We start from the raw sequence: 21,555 nt of genomic DNA on the forward strand, positions 1-21,555 counted from the left end.
ATTAAGAGGGTTTTGCCTCTGATCTGCCAAAGAGACCTTCTTATGGAGTATCTTTAAAGCAGAAACTTTCAAAGGCAACATAATAGGCCACGTGTAATTCTACAGTTTTCAAAATGCCATCACATATAGTATTTCATTGACTCTTCCTATAAGTTCAACCCCACTAAACCTGTGACCCCAATGAATAGTTGTTTTCAAATCAAATATGTAGTTTTTTCTTTTTTTTCCTCAGAATAATGTTGAACTGTTACTGTTATGAAAATTTCAGTGAACTTTTCATTTCTAGATGTACAGTCAAGCAAGAAGATACGTCCATGCTCAGAAGAACCTGTTGAAATAATTATTCAAAAGTACATTTTACTATTATGTGTGTGTATTCCTATATTAATTAATTAATCGGAAACTTAGAGTTTGCTTGGAAAAATAGGCATTCACACAACCATGACATAAGGAAGAGTAAAATAAGTAATGAGAAAGAGTTATTAATTATTGATCAAGGAAATTTTTTTAAAGCCCTCTCAATTGATTCTTGAAAAATGTGTAGGTTTTGAATAGGTAAAGAGTGGAGGAAAGGCATTACAGACTGAGGGAGTAGAATTAGCCTGAGCCCAGGGTGCACGGCCTGGTTGGCAAGAAGAAGCGCTGTGGTGTGGCTGGGGCGGGGGGTCAGTGGAGCCAGGCAGGGGGAGAAAGGCCTGAAAGGTAGTTTACCTGCATTGTTGTAGTTCCTCCAACTGGATTTCAGGAACACACCTCCTTCAGATATTCACAGTCATCCTTAATGGGAGGATCCCCTGACTCAGTATCTTTGGGAAACTATATTCAGATTTGGACATATTAATCAGTAGAGGAATGGAAATAAAAGAAGATGAACACAGGAGGAACACTGAGAAGACAGTTGGCGAGGGCTCATGCTTCTCACCAAGTGACTAAGGAGCTGTACGGAGCATTTGTTTATTTATTTGTTTGCAGGGGGAAGCGAGTTCAGATTTGGACATATTGATCGTTAGGTCTGGCGGCTCTTAAACATTCAGGTTTGAAGGATCTTGGATGAGGGATCAGAGTTACAGATATTGATTTAAATGCATCAGTGCAAGGAGTGGCTCCATAGTGTAGTTGGTTAGCACATCTGCTTTACATGCAGAAGGTCCTGGGTTTGCGCCCCAGGTGGAGCCACGGACCATACCCTGGGTGCACCAGGCCCTGGGTGTACCAGGCCCCCCGAGTGTGCTGGGGGTGCCAGGCCCCAGGTACATGCCATGAACATGTGGAAGGAGACTCCCCACCTTTAGAGATCCAGTTCTTAAGGGGAAAACAGCAACATCCATAGGTCAAGGGTAGAAGTGAGGGATTAAAGAGGGTAAATAAGTAATCAGTGCAGAGATTATATTTGAAGCAGATAAATTTGATCTGGGGGAGTGGAAAGAAAGAGATGAGCAAGAAAAAAGAGGTGAGGAAGGGAAGGGTAAGGGAAAAAGAGAAAACAAGAGAAAGTAAAGGAAACAAGAACATTCTAGATAATATCTACATTTAAAAAGTAAATAGAAGAGAGTCTCAGGGAGGAAACTATAGAATGGTGAGAAAGAGAACTAAAGAAAGAAGAGCCTTTCACAAAGGAGGGAATGTGCAACTGCATAAAATGTTCATTAGCATTAAGACTAAAACAGGGGCATTCAGATTACAAATAATTCTCTGAGAAGATTATGTTCTCAACACTACAAAGTGGTCTGTTGTCAGAGTTATGACACAGAAAACAAAATGAATTCTTGCCGCATAAATTAGATGTGAGTGGTGTGTGTGTGTGTGTGTGTGTGTGTGTGTGTGTGTGTGTGTGTGTGTGTGTGTGTGTGTGTGTGTGTGTGTGTTTAACAAGTACTAAATGCATGTAGTTCAGGAATGTATGGAATGACTTTCTTACTTATAGATTGAATTTAGTATTCCTTAGAGTTTACTAAACCCATTAGGTAATAAATACTTAAGACTAAGATAATGGTCTCTAACATTGGTTCCCTCTATTTTTAGAAAAGATACTAGAATAATCAAGAACCACTCCCTAGATACTTTCCATCATTAGCATATGGTCAAATCAAAGGAGCAGTCCACATGCCATTCCATCTACAGCAGAATTTACAATCGACACACAGGCCAAATTTGGCCCAACAGGGTATTTCGTTTGACCCTCATAACATTTTGGCATTTTTTTTTTGAACCAAAATTTAAAACTTTAGATATCCTGTAAAAATCCAGAATTTCTATTTCCAAAAAAAAAAATCTAGTAATGGAGTGCTTAAAATCTAGCACAACACTGTTTGATTGGAGCCTGCCTCTTTGGACAGAACATTAGCTGTCTACTTTGTACACTGCTCACCAGACCTGCATTACTGGTTAATGCTGGCTTCCCTGTCCTCTGTGACATCTGAATTTGCAAATCTTGCTATATCTTAGGTCCAACTTAACTATGGGCCATTCCAAGTCAAGTGGATCTGTCTTTTTCATTTGAACCCCTGAACAACTTTGAAAAGCTATATAACCTTTTGTATATATTTATCTAAAGATTTTCATCCTAAGTTTAAATAGTATCAAATAATGTAATTCTCGCTATATTAAAAATTTTAGTGTTTTAAAATAAACATTTTACGTATTATTTTAAATTAATTCAAAGGAGTCTAAATTCTATAGCAATTTGATACCATTGTTATTCATTTCATTTTAAAAGTATATGAGCAGTCCTTTCTTTTACAGTTGGAAAATTTACATCATTCTCTTTTCTTCTTGAACTTGTATTTCCATGTCATTTCCACTACAGAATTTTATCCTAATGTAATATATTTTATGCTTGAAATTCATTTAATCTTCATCCCCTCATAGTTCTCTTCAACAAAATGTGTATATCAATTGAAACCTAAATATTTTTGAGACCATAAGACTGTAGTGTCAAAATTTATTTTGTATTAAGTTATCACTATAATTATTATTAGTCTACAGTTGAATAAATAGTCATTGATGACAAACTATTAAATGTTTTGGCAAATAATTATCAAAAGTTAAAAAATAAATCTCAGCAAAAGAGTGCATATGGAAATTAAGGTCTAGGAATATACTCTATTTCCTTAAAGCTATCCTTCCCACACCACCATGTATCCTTTGATGTACCACACATCAATTTGAATCCTAATTTGAAGTTCCTGGATCAGATGCTTTATATTAAACTCCAGAGACACTGACCTGAAGCATTGTGTAGCGTTAGATTATGAGGTGGGCAGCCAGCTCCCAGATTTACCACTAACTTTAGCTAAGCCACTTAACCAAACCTTCTCATCTGTAATAACTGGACTAGCAAACTCCTATTTTCCTTTCTACCTCAATAATCCTAGATCGAGAAGATTTTCTTTTTCTCAATAATTTCTACAGTGCACCTGAGAATTTTCCCCTTGAGAATATATATAACAGCCAGCCACAGATTTCTCCTTGTGTTCCAGGCTATCTGGCAAGCCTCACACCATGTATTAGATCTATAGCTGACCTTAGGGAACACTAGAAATTTAAAAGAAAAATGGGCCTTTGGCATTCAATACCCCTTCTTTTTAGCACTTTTCTTATCTTAGCTTTAGAATAATTCATAATAAAGCACTCTATAAACACAGGTAGAAGGTAAAAGAATTTTCTGGGTTTTTTTTTATATTTGAATAGAAAATTCTTAAGGAGCACCTTTAAAGTGGAAAAAAAAAATCTTAATTGTGGGATTTTAGGCACTGGGTTAGGACAAGGTGGGAAGAGATTTGTTTGTCCTATTTGAATTACACCACCTACATCAGTTTTGTCCTATGTACTCCCTTTCTCTAAGTCCTGCACTAAAATATGTGTCAGCTAGTATATAACAGCTGGGACAGAAGTTAATAAGCACAAATAAGCCGGTCAGTCACAAAAGTAGGAAGCACGATCCACCTAAGCACAAATTCCATATAGAAGCAGGAAAGGTTGGCCAGATGGACATGTCAACATAAGAATAAGAGCTAGTCCTCGGCCAGGGCGTATGTTTCACAAGACTAGGATACATCTCAATAACTGAATATATATAAGATGGATAGGTGGATGGATGGGTAGACGGATGCACAAATTTTAGGATAGGGGACTGACTAAACCTTTAAATAGCCATCGATACCATTTCCAGTGCCTTTTTAATCACTCTCTGAACTCCTCATCTTTAATAAGGGAATTTTTTTTATATATTCAAACACACATACTAAAATACTTATATTAACTCAGTAGGTAGAATATTTTTACTTGACTACAGTAAAGAGAATTTAATGTCAGAATACCATTTTCCCAAGGGGCAAGCAGGAGACTTGACACTCTTTAGCTAAGGTATTCTCTTTCTAATTACACTAAGATCAAGGGAAAACCCAGGGAGCCAGTTTCTGAATTGGAAAATATCATCACTTCTTTACATGTATTTACAAATGTGTCAGCAGACTCAAAGTTCCTGTTTAACAGTTACGATTGAATTCCAGAATGATCAAAGCTATGTTTTTGAGGCCAATGTGCTAGTGCACAATTTTTGCATATTGCAAAATAACAACAAAGGCAAATATATTAAAATAGTTTGGTATAATCAATGGAATATTACTCAGCCATAAAAAAAAAATGAAATCCTATCATTTGCAATAAAGTGGATGGACCTAGAGGTTATTATGCTGAGCGAAATAAGTTAGAGAAAGATAAATATCATATTATTTCACTTACATGCAGAATCTAAGGAACAAAAAAGAATAAACTAATCAAAAACAGACCCACAAATATAGAGGGTTCAATTTATTGTAATGCTTAAAAACAATTTTAAATGTTCATAATGTATTCTGTAACACCTGAGTATTCACAGCACCATGATTATTGAGTGAGGAAGGATGGGATAGAAGCTTGAATATATGCCAAGGGACTTAAAACTTACCCTATAGATAGGATTAAACACTGAAACATGAAGGACAAGGAGGTGACACAATTAGAGCTTCCACCACAAGAGGCAGTATGGTATAGAAGAAAACATCTTGTTTTGGGGGGCAAAGGCCAAGTGTATATCTTCATTCTGTGATTTCCCTTCTGTGTGACGTGGGCAACTCAACAAACACCTCTGATCCCCACTCAGTACGTGCATCCATAAAATGGGACTAATAACCACCCCTTTTGTAACTAAAGCTTGTTGAAATGTTGAAGAAAAGAGAGATGCTAGATGAATGTAAATTATTACCTGAAGTTCCTTTGACATTGCCTGTTCCATCTACCAAAGGAGAGAGTGACTATTATCATGGTTACTGAATTTTTCTCAAATTTTTTACTTAAAACTTAAGCACAAAAAATACCTATCAGAAACTTAGAATACTTCCTGCAAAATACTCTCTTAGATCATATAATGAATTACAAAGGGCCAAGAGACCTGGGCTCCCAATCCAGCCATGTTATACTTGTGTATAAAAGTGTCCTTTCTGAGTCTCATTGGGGATTGGGATGTGGGTACTATGCATTTATTTCAACTGGAAAGAAGTTGAAAAGGAAGATGAGGTGGGTCATGTAGATGTAGTAACTTAATGGGGGGAAGCCATATCTAGAACTTGCTGACATCTCCCAAGAGTCTAGGCTGCTAAACAAGCTGGTGATACCCATTCACTTGTGAACCTGCTCCCCATGTTAACCTCCCAGCCCAGTTTGCTCTTTCTCTCACAGTCTGCTCAGCAGGCTTTCAATACAGAACTTCCTTCTCGTGTGCTTTGTTCCCAGGGTAGGCAAAATGCTTATATGTTCCTAATCAGATTTAGAGTGGGCCCGACACTGAAATCAGAGAGAGTTGGTACTGATTCATTCATGAAGCTTCATCTTCCCTGATACTAATTGTGGAGTCTCCTTTGTTTCTCCATAGTTAATCACATATTGGGCGGTACTGTTACTTAGCCTCTAGTTCCTGCTCACCTAGATCAAGATGCTACAGGCCTCAGGGCCTGCTCAGTCACCTTCTCCTTATGGAGTGGCCAATGTCTTACTAATCCACTGAGTTCTTCCAAAGTGGCACAGTTCTCTTGCTTTCCTGGCAGAGAAGCATGGGCCCTTTGTTCTTCTAAGACATGGCGGCAGACTTAAATGTGACTTTCAGGAGCCAGACAAATACCGTAAATGATTCAAGAAGGCTGGATAAAATCAGTGGCGAACCAGAGGATAGTATCTGATGCATATTTTTGCTTTTGTGTGTGTGTGTGTAATCCAGAAATGCAAACCCAGTGTTGCCCTGTCTTAGAGTTAGGGTTAGGGTAAAAGAAACCAAACATCCAATTAGAGAGTGTCTTAAAAGCCAATGCAGAGGGTTCCAGACTTGATGCAGTTTGCCATAGGGACTAATGTTTGTTCTTGAACAGGAAGGGGCAGTGGAATACAGAATAGATCAGAGGAACAGATCAATAAAGATGGAAGAGGTATTTTCAAGAGCCAGGATGCAGAGCGTAGTTTGTTTATACATATGACAAACATTTACTGAACATCCACAGTGTGCTGGGCACTGTCCTATGAGTTAGCAATAAAAGATAGAAAGGATGTAATCCAGTAGGGGAGTCAGAAATTTTAGAAAAATCATCATGTTTTCATGAGCACCAGAGGTGATACCTGAATTGATAGTTATAGGAAGACTGGAGGCAAACAGATTAAGAAGTTAGGGAATAAAAAGAATCTCAGACAGTGCCAGCGTAATAACATGATGTGAAAAGGGAGTGATCAGCAACTCTAGTGAGACATTAGGCTAGAGAGCAGGCAGCGGGTCAGGTGGCTCTTGTAGGCCTTGAAACAGGGCCGAAGGCAAAGCCTCCAGTGTTCAAACAACAGGAGATGATAGAGAAAACAGCCTTCGAAAGAGTGGATCAGAGGATGGGATGAGCCACCCTCTGATCCGCTGATTCTGTACAGTGTTACAGAAGCAAAGGGAGGAAGTGGGGTTTCAATGGCAGCCTTTAACAGAGAGAGGGTGGGTGAGAAGGACAGAGACCCAGAAGAGGGAAGGTTTTGCTAAAAGAAGATTATTAATGGGTTCCTGTTTCCATCCCAAATAGATTAAGACAAAGCTAATTCACAGTTTTCTCATAATTACCAACTCTGCAAATAGCCTTTCCTATATCTCAGACAGAAAGGGAAGTCTCAGTTCCCCAGCAACTGGTTTTTCACTTTCCTTCTTGTTTAGTGCCAAGCAAATTCAAACTAGCAAAATGCCCTGTGACCACATCTCCATCTCCATTGTGTGTGTGTGTGTGTGTGTGTGTGTGTGTGTGTCTGTGTGTGTGTGTGTGAGAGAGAAGTGGGGGTGGAAGGGAGGGAGATACAGAGCAAGTGCATGCAAGTGCATGAGAGTTTGTGTTCCCATGCACATTAGAGAAGAAAATAATAAGGTGTTAGTCTAGCATAGTGTTAAATTTTTTGAATTATTGAAATAGTAGAGCTTCCTAAAAACAGAGATTCTGGGTGCTGTCTGTAATTAACAGCTAGCTTTTTGGGATTCTTGTGTGGATCTGTTTTGGCACTGTGTTGCATAATTATTTTTATCTTGGGATCAGATCTGAGTCATTCAGAGCCAGAGTCTTCCAGGCGCTGATGTGACACCAGGTGTTGCCAGTGCATGTCTTTCTTCTTGGATCACTGCCCACACTGAGTGGGGTTGGAGGTTATATGTTTTCTAACAGCAAATCCTAACCCCCGCCCCCACTGAAAATCTGAATAATCTGCCTGAATTTTTTTACTTTAATAAGCCCCAAAATTGAGAAATGCTGTTCTTGAGAGTAAGTTATACCTGTCAACCATGTGGAAACAGAAAAAAAGGATTGAGAAACCAAACTTGTGTCTTTACAAATTAATTTTTACTTATAAAAACTACTAAATGGAAATTATAGTTTTATAATTCTAAGGTATTAATGATATTTATTCTAAATATTTTTTTACTAATATAATAGAAATAAACATGTGTTGACTTAATGTAACTTGACCCTTAATTCGCTGTACTAATAGTTGGGTGTTTTTGTGTTTATTCTTTTTTTCTTATAGGTGCTGGTCTCAGTGTCAGTGATAATGAGTCTGGTCAAGGCAGCCAGGAGGGAGGCACCCTGACTGACTCCCAGATTGTAGAACTCAGGAGGATACCCATTGCCGACACCCATCTCTAGCGCCTCAGTAACCATTAGAATGAAGATAGTTTTATATTTGTATTGGCTTTGTGCTAAAACTCTATAAGTACATGCAGCCATATGATAGGATTCTGAGAATTGTACTGGATGATTAACCCCAAAATGATTGTTGTGTTGGAACATAAACTACTTACCTTTGTGTACCCTGAAAATTCACTGCTATATTGAAAGACTGGATCAGTTTATATTAGTTAATAGGATGTACATATTCTAAGAATATTAGTTGTGTTTTTAATCATCCTACATGGCTAACATTGTTTAATAGAAGTAATAATAATAAAAACAATAGAATCCATTTAGCATTACCTGGACTTGTGATTTATGAGGAAATGTTGTGCATGAGCAAAGAAAGAAACTCCTTGTCTTGATGACATCAAAAAACCTGTTTCTTCCAACACTGATACAGGTGATCCAGATTCAAGACTTCACAGCATCTAGAAGACTTTCATTCCTAAAAGCCAGAATATTTATTGCCTGTTGACGGGGGTACTGCAGCTTGCATAGTCTTTCATCGAAAGTATGTATTTCTGCTCATTATAAAATTAGAGAACTGAACATTTTCCAAAATGAATGTTCTGTTCCCAGTTAAAAATAACTCCAGCAAACATTTTAGCACAGCTAAGAAGAAGATCATTCAAACAGTACAGTTTGTTTGGGAGAAATACTTCTTGGTTTGGATTTTTCAGTCTTTCTTTGTCTTGGAATGAGAAATCAGAAAATCTGTCCCAGAACAAACACTATTGTGTTCATGATGATTTCATTGACTAAGGTTCCAGAAGAATCATTAGGAACAGAACAAGTTTGTCCTAAGGATGCCTTCTTGACCTTTTATTTGGGAATTGTTAAGTATTTTTGAGAAAATCACTATCGTCCCAAGAAAAAATTAAAATTAAAATTTATCTAAGAGAAAATTTTTGATCCATTAATTATTTCCCTTAATGAAGCCATAATGAAAACATCTATTTCAGGTTACTGGGTTTCCAAAAGGCCATCTAGGTAAGAAATCAAAAGGAGCTCCTGCCGCTGTTCAGCATGATTCTTTTAAATATTGGAAGGAAAAAAAAAAACAAGATATTTAGAAGGCACAGTGCTAAAACAAATAAGCTTCATATTCCAACAGCAGCATTATTCTGCCATCCTGTTTCCTCCCAATATAGATTAAAATGGGACATCTGCCAGGGAAGCACAGTACGTTGGAGGAAAAGCAAATCAAATCAAATGCTTAAAAATGAAAACTCAAAGGCTAGGGCTATAACACTTCATCTGTGATCTTTCTCTTTCAGGAGATTTGATCCCCTTTTTCTCCATGATATTTTTGTAGCTTTATTAAGATATAATTCACATCCCATGTGACTCACCCATTTAAAGTGTGTAATTCAAAAATATTTGGTGTATTACAATATTGGGTTCTTGAATTGTGGTAAATTTGCTATTTTAATTATTTTTAAATGTGATTTTTAAAGTCAGTGGCATAAATTACATTCACAATGTCATGCAACCATTGCCTCTGTTTCCAAAACATTTTCATCACCCCAAACAGAAACTCTGTATTCCCCATCTCTATAACATTTTCTTTTCTCCATCAATAGACACCAAACATTTCTTTGGGCAATGCCTCTACTTCTGTATTTTGTAATTTTTAATTTGTTTTTGTTTGAGTTTTTTCAACTTTTATTGTTTAGGATGTTAAAAAAGGATTTTCCAAATTCGGATGCAGGTGCAACAGGTACGCAAATGGGGCACGAGTTAGCAGTGGAGCTCATGGAATTCCTACTAATAAGATTGGAGACCAGGCAAATGAAAATCTGAGTAAGCAAAATGCAGAAAAAATTTCACCTGGGAAATTCAGCTTTGAGTTGGCTTTCAACCTCTTGAGGTGTTTGCCAGTTTAATCAATATTTTCCATGTCTCCCAAATCTGATCAGAGAAGTTTGAACATATAATGGAGGTATTACTGGAAAAAGAAAATGCTATTTAGGAACACATCTATGGAACAATTTCACTTTTTTTTTCCTGCACTTAAGATTCTCCTTGAGTTTAGCCTGAAGGCCTCTGAATAGATCTCTTTGAGGGTAGATCTCAATCAGATAAGTAAATGGTGCTGACCTTTTCTAAGCAGCTGGATGCCAGACTGGATCTCCTCTAAGTAGCCTGACCTGGGTGAGAACAGAGAAGGCACCAAGGGCATTTTTATGTGTCCTATGTCCTTTTAATTGTTAATGGCACGAACCCAGTCTCCCTAGTGCTTCTCTAGCAGGATGCACACAGAAGAGCTACATTGTCCATAATTAGCGTTTAAAAAATAGACAAAGTGACTAAGGCTAGGAACTCTTTCATTATCTTCAACTAGTCTTTTTGACTGACTGGTTTAAATCAATAAAGTATAAGTTTAACAAGGAACATATTAGAAACAGCTCAGATATTCACTAATGCTTGATGTATGATTAATAAACATCTTTTAAGTAAATTACATGGCTTCAGGAGAAGCAGCAAATGAAGAATAACCCTGTTTTCCATCATATATAACAATGGGATGCAGTTATCTAATACTGTTCCATGACCCTGGGAGAACTACAGGAAACTTGGTTTAGTTTCCACCCCAGCCCCTGCCAGGGACTCAGCAGCTGAGTCTCACAGCTTTGACTGTGCTATGAGAGCTGAAGTCCCTACAAATAACTCAGCTCAAGGAAATTGTTAGCACTTTCAGTACATAAAATAGCATTTTAGTCCTGTGAGAAAACATAAGTAATCACTTTCCTAATAGGTAAAATGATTGAAATTTAAGCAAGATAAACTGTACTTTTTGCCTATGATAATCCTTTAAGGGTTTATGAGAAAAATCACACTTTATTTTTTTTTAATTAGGAACGTACTGATAGCATTTGTTTTGTAACACTAATGAAGAAAAACAATGCAAATCATTTGAGCATCACTTATTTTGAATTTGGAGTATGGTTATATTTCAAAGATTAGGGTGTGTGTGTGTAAGAGAGAGAGAAACAACATCATGATAATTTCTATTACAGTTTACAATGAATGATTAAAAAGTATTTTGAAAAGCTGATTAATGAAGTGTATGAAACTGGTCATCATCTTGTCTCAGTATACATTCTTACTCTGTACATCAATCAAAATCATTTTGAAGACCTTTGCCACATTACTAGAGGAAAGTATAATCATTTAGAAAAGACTTGAAAGAAGAGTAGTAGAGAACCGTAAAACAAATAAGAAAGGTGCTCAAGAACCATCAGGGGCATTATGGTATTATATAGTAAATGGGTGGTGTCCTCTTTTTAAATATCATCTTTATCCTCAAGGTTCATCCATGTGGTCATATTGCATAATTTCTTTATTTTTTTTAAAGCTGAATAGCATTCCATTGTATGTATATACCACATTTTCTTTAGCCATTTATCTGTTAATGGGCATTTGGATTGTTTCCTTATCTTGGCTATTGTGAATAATGCTGCAATGAACAGCATGAAAGTGCTGATACCTCTTTTAGCTCCTGATTTCAGTTATTTTGGATAAATACCAAGAAGTGAGATCGTTGGATCGTATGGTAGTTCTATTTTTTATTTTTATTTTTGAAGAACCTCCGAATGTTTTCTGTAGCAGCTGCAGTTTTGCATTCCAGCCGAAGTGTATGAGAGTTCCCAGTTTTTCCACATCCTCACCAACACTTGCTATCTTTTGGTTTTTGACAATAGTCATCCTGGCAGGTTTGAGATGATATCTCCTAATTTTGATTTGCATTTTCTGATGACTACTGACAATGAGCATTTTTTATGTACCTGTTGGCCATTGTATGTCTTGTTTCGAGAAGTGTCTATTCAACCCCATTTTTTGCTATTGAATTGTTGGAGTACCATATATTTTAGAGATTAACTTCTTATCAGATAGAGGTTTGCAATTATCTTCTCCCATTTCATTCCATAGGTCACCTTTTTACTCTATTGATAAGTGAAATAAGCCAGTGACAGAAAGACAAATACTGCATAATTCCACTTATATGAGGTATCTAAAATAGTCATATTTATATAATCAGAGAGTGGAAGGTGGTTGCCTGGGGCTGAGGAAAGGGAGAAATGGGAAGTTACTAATCAATGGGCATAAAGTTTCATTTAAGCAAGATGAGTAAGTTCTAGAGATATGTTGTGCAACATTGTACCTATAGTCAACAATAATGTATTGTAAACTTAAAATTTTGTTAGGAGGGTAAATCTCATGTTAGGTTTTCTTACCACAATAAAATTTTTAAAAATTAATTTGCTGACAGGAATGCTTGATCACTATTCTTCACTGTAAATGCTGGGTTTGCATGGAGAAGGAATTTCTTGCTCTTGAAGCCTATGAAAAGATTTTTATCCAGATAAGTATAAGAGATTATAGATTATAACCCTTTGGTTACAAAATACTCATGCATATGTAATTTTCCAAACAAAGCTCTTATGACTAACAGGTTGAGGATAATAATGAAATATATGGAGTAAATATCTTCTTTTGTTGTCTATTTACTCTGTGTGTTTGGTCTCCCCGCCTTGGTCAGTAATCCTTAGAATACTATCCTAGTTTGAAACTTGTTGTACAGACTACTGCCAAAATGAAGATAAGTTTTTCATAGGTCTTCAGTGGTTTTCAAGACTCTTTGAATAACTAGGAAGAGAATGACTTATAGACATAATTCAACAAATTATAGCTTTGAAAATAAAAGCTGTTTGGTAACATGGAGATGACATGGCATCTGATTTATTCAATAATTTCTATTAATTTGGAATTTTAAAGGCAAGATGTCTGTAACTGAATCTATGAAAGATCAAGAAAAATTATGCTCTAATTTAGCTAGTAGGCTAAAGAATTTTTTTTAGCAATCTGGTGGTCTAGTGGATAGGTTTCAGGATAAAGAATTTTTTTCAGTTCAATAAATAATTTATTGGGCATTTTGTTCCAGGTATTGTGCTAGGTACTTAGGATGCCAAAACAAATAAAATGTAGTTCCCACTCTTCACAAGCTTACAGTCTAGTGTGGGTTCAATAGCAAGATGTCATTAGGGGTTCTGTGAAAGGTTATTAGGAGTTCCAGGAAAGACTGAAAAACATTTTTTGAATTGTTTGAACTTCCTTCTTCATGCAGTGCCAGCATTTGCAAGTGAAGACTAGTGATCAAGCAACCTTGTTAGCAAATTATATTTTTGTCCTTTGCCAGAAAGAAAGTCTACTTTCCACAGTTCAGTCCTTATCTTAGAGATTGGCAAGAAGCAATGACTTTTGACTCATAATCTTTTGGGTTGTCCCATATCTATCCACACTGAGAATTCACAGTGTGGGAAGGTCTTGACTCTCATCAATAAGTAGTTCGTAACAGCATGAAATAGAGGCACTGCTCAGTTATGAAGATGATGGTGTGTTCTTCTGAAACCTGGACACTAACAATTAATCTTATAGATATTTATTTCTTTTTATTTTATTTATTTTTTTATTTTTTATTTTTTAGGTGAGGCAACCCTTGGTTGACCTCATAGATTGCAAGGACCTTGTCAGCTTACAATCCCTTTTTTATTTTTTACTTCTACATCACCTGGTCTTCCTAGGTGGTCTCCCATCCAAGTACTAACCAGGCCCGACCTTGCTTAACTTCCAAGATCAGACAGGATCAGGCTTGTTCAGGGTAGCATGGCTGTAGGCTAGATATTTATTTCTTACTTTCAGAGTACAATTAGTCTTATTCCCTTGGCTCGCTAAGAATAGAAATTACATGTTATCGAGGTTCAAGTGTTACAATGCAGACTGTTATTTCAAGTTTATTTAGTACAGGCATAATGAATTAACCGTGAAATGACAAATACACACTTCTTTGACACCGAGATTGGAATAGCCCCTGGAGTAGAGGTGCTGTTAGAGTATTCAGTCACACAAAATTATTCATGGAGAGTAAGGTCCTCTCTCCTCAGAGAACAGGTGGAGTTTGGAGATGGGCAGCACAGCAGAATTTCTCCCCTCCCCTCCCTTGCCAGCATCAGGTTTGGGCATCAGGTGCTGGGAGACATTTAAGAACAGGGCAAGCCCCACTTCTGGGTGCTGATCCTGGTCAGAACTTTAGAAAAGAATCAAAATGATCATCATGTTCTTCACACTTCACAGAAGTAGTTTTTATACACATCCCTTCCACTCTGTTTCTGGAAATACCAGATTATTATTTTCTTCACATAATTCCCACCTACGTTCTCCCCATCAAGTGTTAAAATATAGGTTATATGTTCAATACTGAACTTCTAGAAAATCATTTTTAAAATACCAGCTCTGTTTCTGCCATAAAAGAGCAGAGAGCTGTTGACATTTTCTGCCTTTTAGGATTTTTACTAGCAAAGTAAATGTATTTTCAACATGGATGTGGTAGAAAGAAACTCAACTATAAGTATTCTCAGTGCAATTGGTATTTGTGGCCAAGGTGGTAGAAAGTACTTTCTACATGTGAGTGAATTATTGTATGAGACAGAGGCAAGAGGCAGGATGGCATGAACCTTTTTCCCTTCCCTGCAGCTCAGGAGGATTTTGTTATCTTCCTCTCTCTTTCTCATAAATACAAAACCTAAAAACCATAAGTAATCTAAAGTTCTTGTTAGGGGTTAAGAAGTTAACAAGTCTAGTTATTCATCAAGAATATATTTCTTCTACACAGTGCTCAGTTTCCTTTGAAATTTAGACTAGTAGACCCTGATGATAACTAGGAAACCCTAAAAAGGCAATTACTTTCCTGGGTATGAAACAGAGGAACTTATACAAATAAATATGACCAATTCTGACCTCTGCAACTCAAGAAAAATGTATAGGACATATACTAGATGTTCATAATAGGCTTAATATTAAGAACAAATAATAAAAGGAATGAGTCCTATTCAGGGAGAGAAATTGTTTTTGAAGGGTCACAAGTAGATGCAGTTATGAGAAATGAAGTGGAACTTGAACATGCCTTAAAGACAAGATAAATTGGATTTCTTTTGCAATACATATATTCAAGTCAAGGAGTAAAAGAAATAAGTACTTTAAAATACATAATAAATTTGGAATACAAAATACTAAGAGATTGGAAAACAGTACCACTCTAGATTAATGTCTGCCTATTTCACTACAGGTGATCTTACTAAGAAACAGCATTATCACTAAATGATTACTCTGGAAAGCTTCCTTTGCAAACACCCAACGTTTTTTTTTAAACTCCATGAGGTTTAGCATGCCAAGATTCCACGTAAAAAATTTTAGATGCTGTTTCATTGCTACAAAGAGAGTAGCTTAAATTTTCTATTAACAAAACATAGACCTTTGTTTCTCAGTACTATACTTGAGATTATATGCTCTCATCTCATCCAACCATGGAAGTCTATAGGCAAAGTTCAGTAGATTTTAATTTTTGCTCTCTCTGTAATACAAGTTTGTCCACTTGGAATTACAAGTTTCCTTCATTTTCTGCATTTAAACTATTTGACTAGCTTTGTTCTTCTTGGAGAACAACCATTCTTCCCAAGATTTAGATCATGACCACAAATTAGAAACTCTCTAACGATGACAAGCTTTTCAGCTTTAGTGATGTGTACTTCTCTTAGCATCCACACCTTCTTCTTAGCATGGTTGCTGAATACTTAGACCTTCAGAAAAATGCCAATTGGAAATATAATAAATTTCATGTATTTCTTCAGCTTGATACTGGTCCTTGTGTGGTCTAATCTGTAGAGCCCAAGGCCCTGCCTGTATGGCTTTTGGAATGAACAATAAATAGTTGCTTTCTGTGTAGAACTAAACTGTGTAACGTGAAGCAGAGAAAGGAATTGCTCACACTCTGCCTGCTTCAAGGCAAAGTAAAAATTAAGCTCAGCATGTCATCACGTACTTACAAGTGACTTATGTGAGCCTTATTTATAAATAGATTTTTAGAGTGCCAAGATTTCCAATGAAAAGAAACCATTAAAATAGTTGATCATTTATCATTTTCATTATAAGAAAAACAGAGAGACCATGGATTCTCCTTAAGCAATAACTGACCCTTCAAGAACTGTAAAAGAATCAAAGACAATGGCCCAAATTATTAAATTTGTTACCAAATAGGTAGACTTTTTAAAAGCTTCTACAGTGACCCCCAATGGCAGAACATAGACTCATGGCATGCAAAGAAGTACAAGTGATAAAAGATTTAATAAGCCTCTTTTGATGATGTTGATAGGTTATAGTTCACAAATCTCCCTAATAACTTTAAAGCTTCATTTCAAAGAGAATATAACTCATTTTAAGGAAAAATATGACAGCGGTAACATTAGAAGTTTACAAAAGTATACATGCTCTTCTATGGTACAAATTATTTGGAGAATGAAATAAATGTGGGGAAAAAAGCTCTTCTGAAGTCACTTGAAAGAGAATATTTTTAGAGTGTCTTAAAAATATTAATGAACAAATGAGATAACTTATAATTCAACCAAAGTTTATAGCTAACAAAAACATGTATAATAAAATTCTACATATTTACATATATAAATTTATAATATAAATACAAAAATATGTATATATATTACATGTATATAAATAAATAACATGCATTTATATATTATGTTGATAATATACATATATATTTACACACACCTTCACACACATATAATACATGTATATAACAAGATAATAGTGTTCAGAGATTTATAATTTCTTCTTTGGCTTTTCTGTGTTTTTCAAGTTTCTTACAAAGAACATGTGTTATCTTTGAAATCAGAAAAAATTTATAGTTTGTTGGAAATTATTTGAGCCCTGAATTTAAAACAGATGGTGTTTAAGACACCCTTTTTTTATGCTCAGTCAACTTCCAGTGAACAATCATAACTAACAAAAATTTTTTGAGATAAATTTTTAGAGCACTTTTAATTAAATTGACAACAAAATTGAGAGGAGGTACAGAGATTTCGCATATACTCCCTGCCCTCAGACATGCATAGCCTTCTCTGTATATTACCATTACTCACTTTGTTATGACTGATGAACCTACATTGACACATTAAAATCATCAAATGTTTACATTAGGGTTCACTCAGTATTGTAATTCTATGAGTTTGGACAAATATATAATGGCATAATCCATCATTGTAAAATCCCACAGAAATCCCTATGCTCTACCTAATCCCACAGAAATCCTCTATGCTCTCCTCCATCCACTCTCACACCTGGCTGGTGAGATTTTTAGAGCCTGAAGACTTTCGGCATCTTGTTCCTGATGGAAATGACCCATTTTTATAATTCGTTTCATAGTTGATATTAGGTGAACATAGTGATTGACTCACAGTGACTTATCTGAACCTCAAGACCACTGTAGCTGTGGGTGTTAAAGCCTGAGGAATCTCTATCTGTAAACTCTTAGATTTCCCTCTCAACCTGAGGAAATCTCTAATTTTGACACAGAAAAGAAGAGGGAAAAGGAAAAAAAGCCTTATCTGTCACTGGTAGTTTATAGAAGGGACAAAGGAGCACTTTTATCCCAATCAATGGGTGCCCCAACGTTAATATGTTTTAAAGACAATGACATAATTTGATAGTCATAAATGAATCATTCCCTGAAGAGTGAAGATTTGGAGTATTTCAGAATTTTGGATTCCATATTTCAGGGGAAAAAAAAAAACTATGCTGTATTTCAAAGGAAATTTTAGCTTTAAATTTTTCCTCTTAAGGTAGTCGGTGATTTCAGGTAACTTCCAAATCTAATCACTAAATGTTTCTTCTGTTGCACAGAAACTGATCCTTTAATTTTTAAGTACTAAAAAGCAAAGGGAAAAACTAGTCCTCTCCCGTCACTTTGTCTGGACTCCCAGACCCAGCATGCTTCATATTTAACTGCATGCAATCCAAACATTCTCCACATACACTGCCCAACCTCACAGCACCCTCCACTCAGCAAGCACAGGGCTTCTGGCCTCTCCTATTTCTCCCCATAGTATTTTGAAATACATGTACCATACTTCAGTATTTTTTTAAATCTTTTTTCAGACATTTAGGAACTTGATGATTGATCTCTGGTTTTTTCTATTTTATATTTTCAAATACATTTAATTTATTACATTTGTATAAAACATATTCGTTAGTTACAGTTATCGAAAATATTTCAGTCTACTTTTATACAAATCAAGGTCCAATTACAGGTATCCTGCTTAGTTCTAAAATTAGATCAGTACATCCAAAAAATGTTTTCTATCTCAGGAGGCCCTCCATACCCAATGCCATCTGTTTTCTCCTGTTCCTCCCCACCCCACCCCGCACCCTGCCAGAATATCTTCTCTGAATAATATTTTCCTGCTTCTTTATTCCTTTATTTATTCTCTTACTGTGACAACATTGAAGACATCAGATCCAAAGAGATATTATATTAGGATAATAAATACTAGCTATTATAACAAACATTAATTTTTAATGGCTTAACATAATTCAAGTTTACTTATAATGCAAAGTCCAATATACTTTTTCTTTAAGCAATGATTTAGGAGACCCATCTCCTTCTATTCTGTAGTAACATCATCTTTTAGACCCTCAGAATCTTTTATTTTTAGCAGGATGGCCTGGGAAAGAAAGAGTAGAAGCTTTCATGGAATATGTCGTGATCAGAACTAGAAACTCCTCGGCCAGGACTTGGTCACTTGGCTCTATCTAGATGCAAGAGGTGAACATCAACAGCCTCTACCACATAAAGACCCTTAGTTCTCTCCACAATCACATCATCTCAGATGACCAACCCATATCTAGGGCATATTTTTATGCACATACTCATACCATCCCAGCCACCCTATTGTCCTCTCTGTCTTACCTCTCTGGCATTATCGTTTTAACTCACCCAGAACTATTCTTCCCACAATTTCAGTAAATTACTTCCTGCCAACTTCCTTTACCTCACATTCCAGTAAGAATCAAATGCCTTCAAAGCTAATATATTTGCCTCGATTTTATTGATCCTTTAATGTTTGTAAGGAATAAAAAAATAAGGGAGAAATAAGCCAATAGAATCATCATCAGCTATCATAAGAAACCATTAATACTAAGTATAAGAAACAAAATGGCAACAGTAAAGACATGGAAACAACTAAAGTACCCTTCAATAGATGATTGGATGAAGATGTGGTACAGATATACAATGGAATATTAGCCATAAGAAAAGATGAAATACTGTCACTTGCGACAATATGGATGTATCTTGAGATTATCATGCTAAGCAAGATAAATCAGACAAAAATTTGGGAACCAGATGACTTCGCTCATATGTGGGATATGAAACTGAAAGCAACAAACGAACAAGACAAAGAGACTCATGGACATGAACAGGAGTTTAGTGGTTACCAGAGAGATGGGGGAAGAGAGAAGGCAGTAGACAAGGGTAAAGGGGGTCAAATATATGGTGATGAAAGGAAATTTAACTTTGGGTGGTGAACACACAATGCAATATACATATAACATGTTATTGAATTGTACACTTAACCTATATAACTTTATTGACCACTGTCACCCTGATAAATTTCATAAAAAATAAATAATAAATGAGAAAAATAATTTAATATGGCAATGGTATATAGTCAAAAGCTGTGGAGAACTGGTTAGCAGGTTAATGGAATGTTTGAGCAAGAGGAAAAGAAAGATTAAACTCATAGCAAATAGGAATGAAAAGTAAGAGACTGATTTAAAATTTTTTCATATGCAGAAAATCTAAATGTCAGCAACAAAGGCAAGAGGGAGAGCCACTGCTAACTGCTGAGGTTTCAAAGATAGGTTTACTAGGAAATGATGAAGCCATTAGTAAGTGAGGAAAATAGGAAAACAGTTTTGATTGAGAGTATGGGAAAACATGGCAACAATAAAAATTCTAGAGAAGACAGAAGCTGAAGTAAGAACTTGCGTGTTTCATAAAAGACTAACACAATAATTTTTGATACTCTGATACATGTTTACAGTCCTTCAAAATTCCCTGAGATGAAGAGACAAATTCTCGGCGCCAGAGCAGATAGCCTAAGGATAGAAACTGGAGTTATGACAGAGAACTGCTCTAAAGAATAAACTGCATGAGGAAACATCTTGTAGTTCTCAGACCTGAGGTCAATGACTCAAAGATGAGCTGAAATATTCTGAAAAGCAATCTCTTATACTAGATATCACTACTAAACCAGATATTTTTCTTCCTCAGAAACAACAAACAAAAAACCCATGATGAAAAGACCTCATTCAAACATTGCTAGAGAAATAGAGGGAGATATTGCTGGATCTCTTAGTCATTGCTTATATCCAGTCAATCAATCATATACAGTAAAATAATAATGTTTCTATTTGACTTAATTATAATAATGGTACATTTTCTTTATAGGGCATTTTGTAGTTTTGAAAATATTTTTTTAAGTTTATCTTAATAATTTCTTTAAATATCTTCAATGACTAATGGCAGTATGACTGTCCTTTTGATTTAAATTGACTTACTGTTGAAACTTTTTAAATCAAAATTATTCTAAAGCCTTACATGAAATCAGATTTTTCTTGCCTGGATGGGGTAATAGTAGGTATTATAATTAAAAGTGAAGAAACAACTTTAATAAGAATAAAATATTTTCCCTGGCTCTTTTACTTACAGGAAATCATAGATTATTTTCTTCCAAAGGATAAGAAAAAAATCTTGTGTGAATAATAAAATAAAATTTTATACAAATAATCAATAACATGAGCTAGACAGATGTTTATAAATTCTATTCTACCATTTCTCTGAGAAGTTATTCAATTTAGGAAAAAGAAAATTATTTCAAGTGCAAAAGAATAGATGCTTTGCCATTGGAACCTTATTATAACATGAAACAGACAACTTTCAAATTATTTTTAATGTTAACAGTCTAACCTGTAAAGTTATGAATAGTGTAATATTTAGATTCTTTTGGTTGCAGAAAAGATCCACCTGCAATCAGCTTCAAGGATAAGGGGAAATTTACTGTTATAAAATTACAGGTCATACAACAGTTATCTCTCCCTGTCCCCTCTCTCTGTCCTCCTCACCTTCCTACCTGCTCTGTCTCCAGACTAGATTTCTTTGCTTCCCAGGCTGATATGAAAGAAAATGTGGCTGACAATATATCCTTCATTTGAGAGAGTACCTCACCCAAGTCCCAGTTTTTAATTCCTGCATATGGATATCAGGTTGTCTGAGTTTGAATCAGGTTTTTAACGTCTATTGCAAACAACTTTGGCAGGGGCTAGATCAGTTCATAAAAATGGAGAGTAATGACCTATTGCTGGCATAGTTCAAGAAAAACACAATATACAGCAATACAATGACTAGAACAATCTTAGCATTAAATCCTGA

General features: G+C 35.7%; 1 protein-coding gene and 1 pseudogene across 1 annotated transcript in view; one reads left to right on the forward strand and one right to left on the reverse strand.

The window, feature by feature from the left end:
• ADGRV1 (adhesion G protein-coupled receptor V1) overlaps positions 1–8,500 on the forward strand; it is a 471,657-nt gene extending 463,157 nt beyond the window's left edge. Inside the window, 1 exon segment of the mRNA XM_039875052.1 lies at positions 8,068–8,500. Coding sequence (XP_039730986.1) covers positions 8,068–8,186 — 119 coding nt within the window. The 3' untranslated portion in view covers positions 8,187–8,500.
• A 5,273-nt stretch (positions 8,501–13,773) lies between these two features.
• On the reverse strand, positions 13,774–13,892 carry LOC120612628 (uncharacterized; annotated as a pseudogene).
• Positions 13,893–21,555: the final 7,663 nt, after the last annotated feature.

The sequence above is a fragment of the Pteropus medius genome, unplaced genomic scaffold (assembly GCF_902729225.1).
Source record: "Pteropus medius unplaced genomic scaffold, Ma_sr-lr_union100, whole genome shotgun sequence".
Taxonomy (NCBI): domain Eukaryota; kingdom Metazoa; phylum Chordata; class Mammalia; order Chiroptera; family Pteropodidae; genus Pteropus; species Pteropus medius.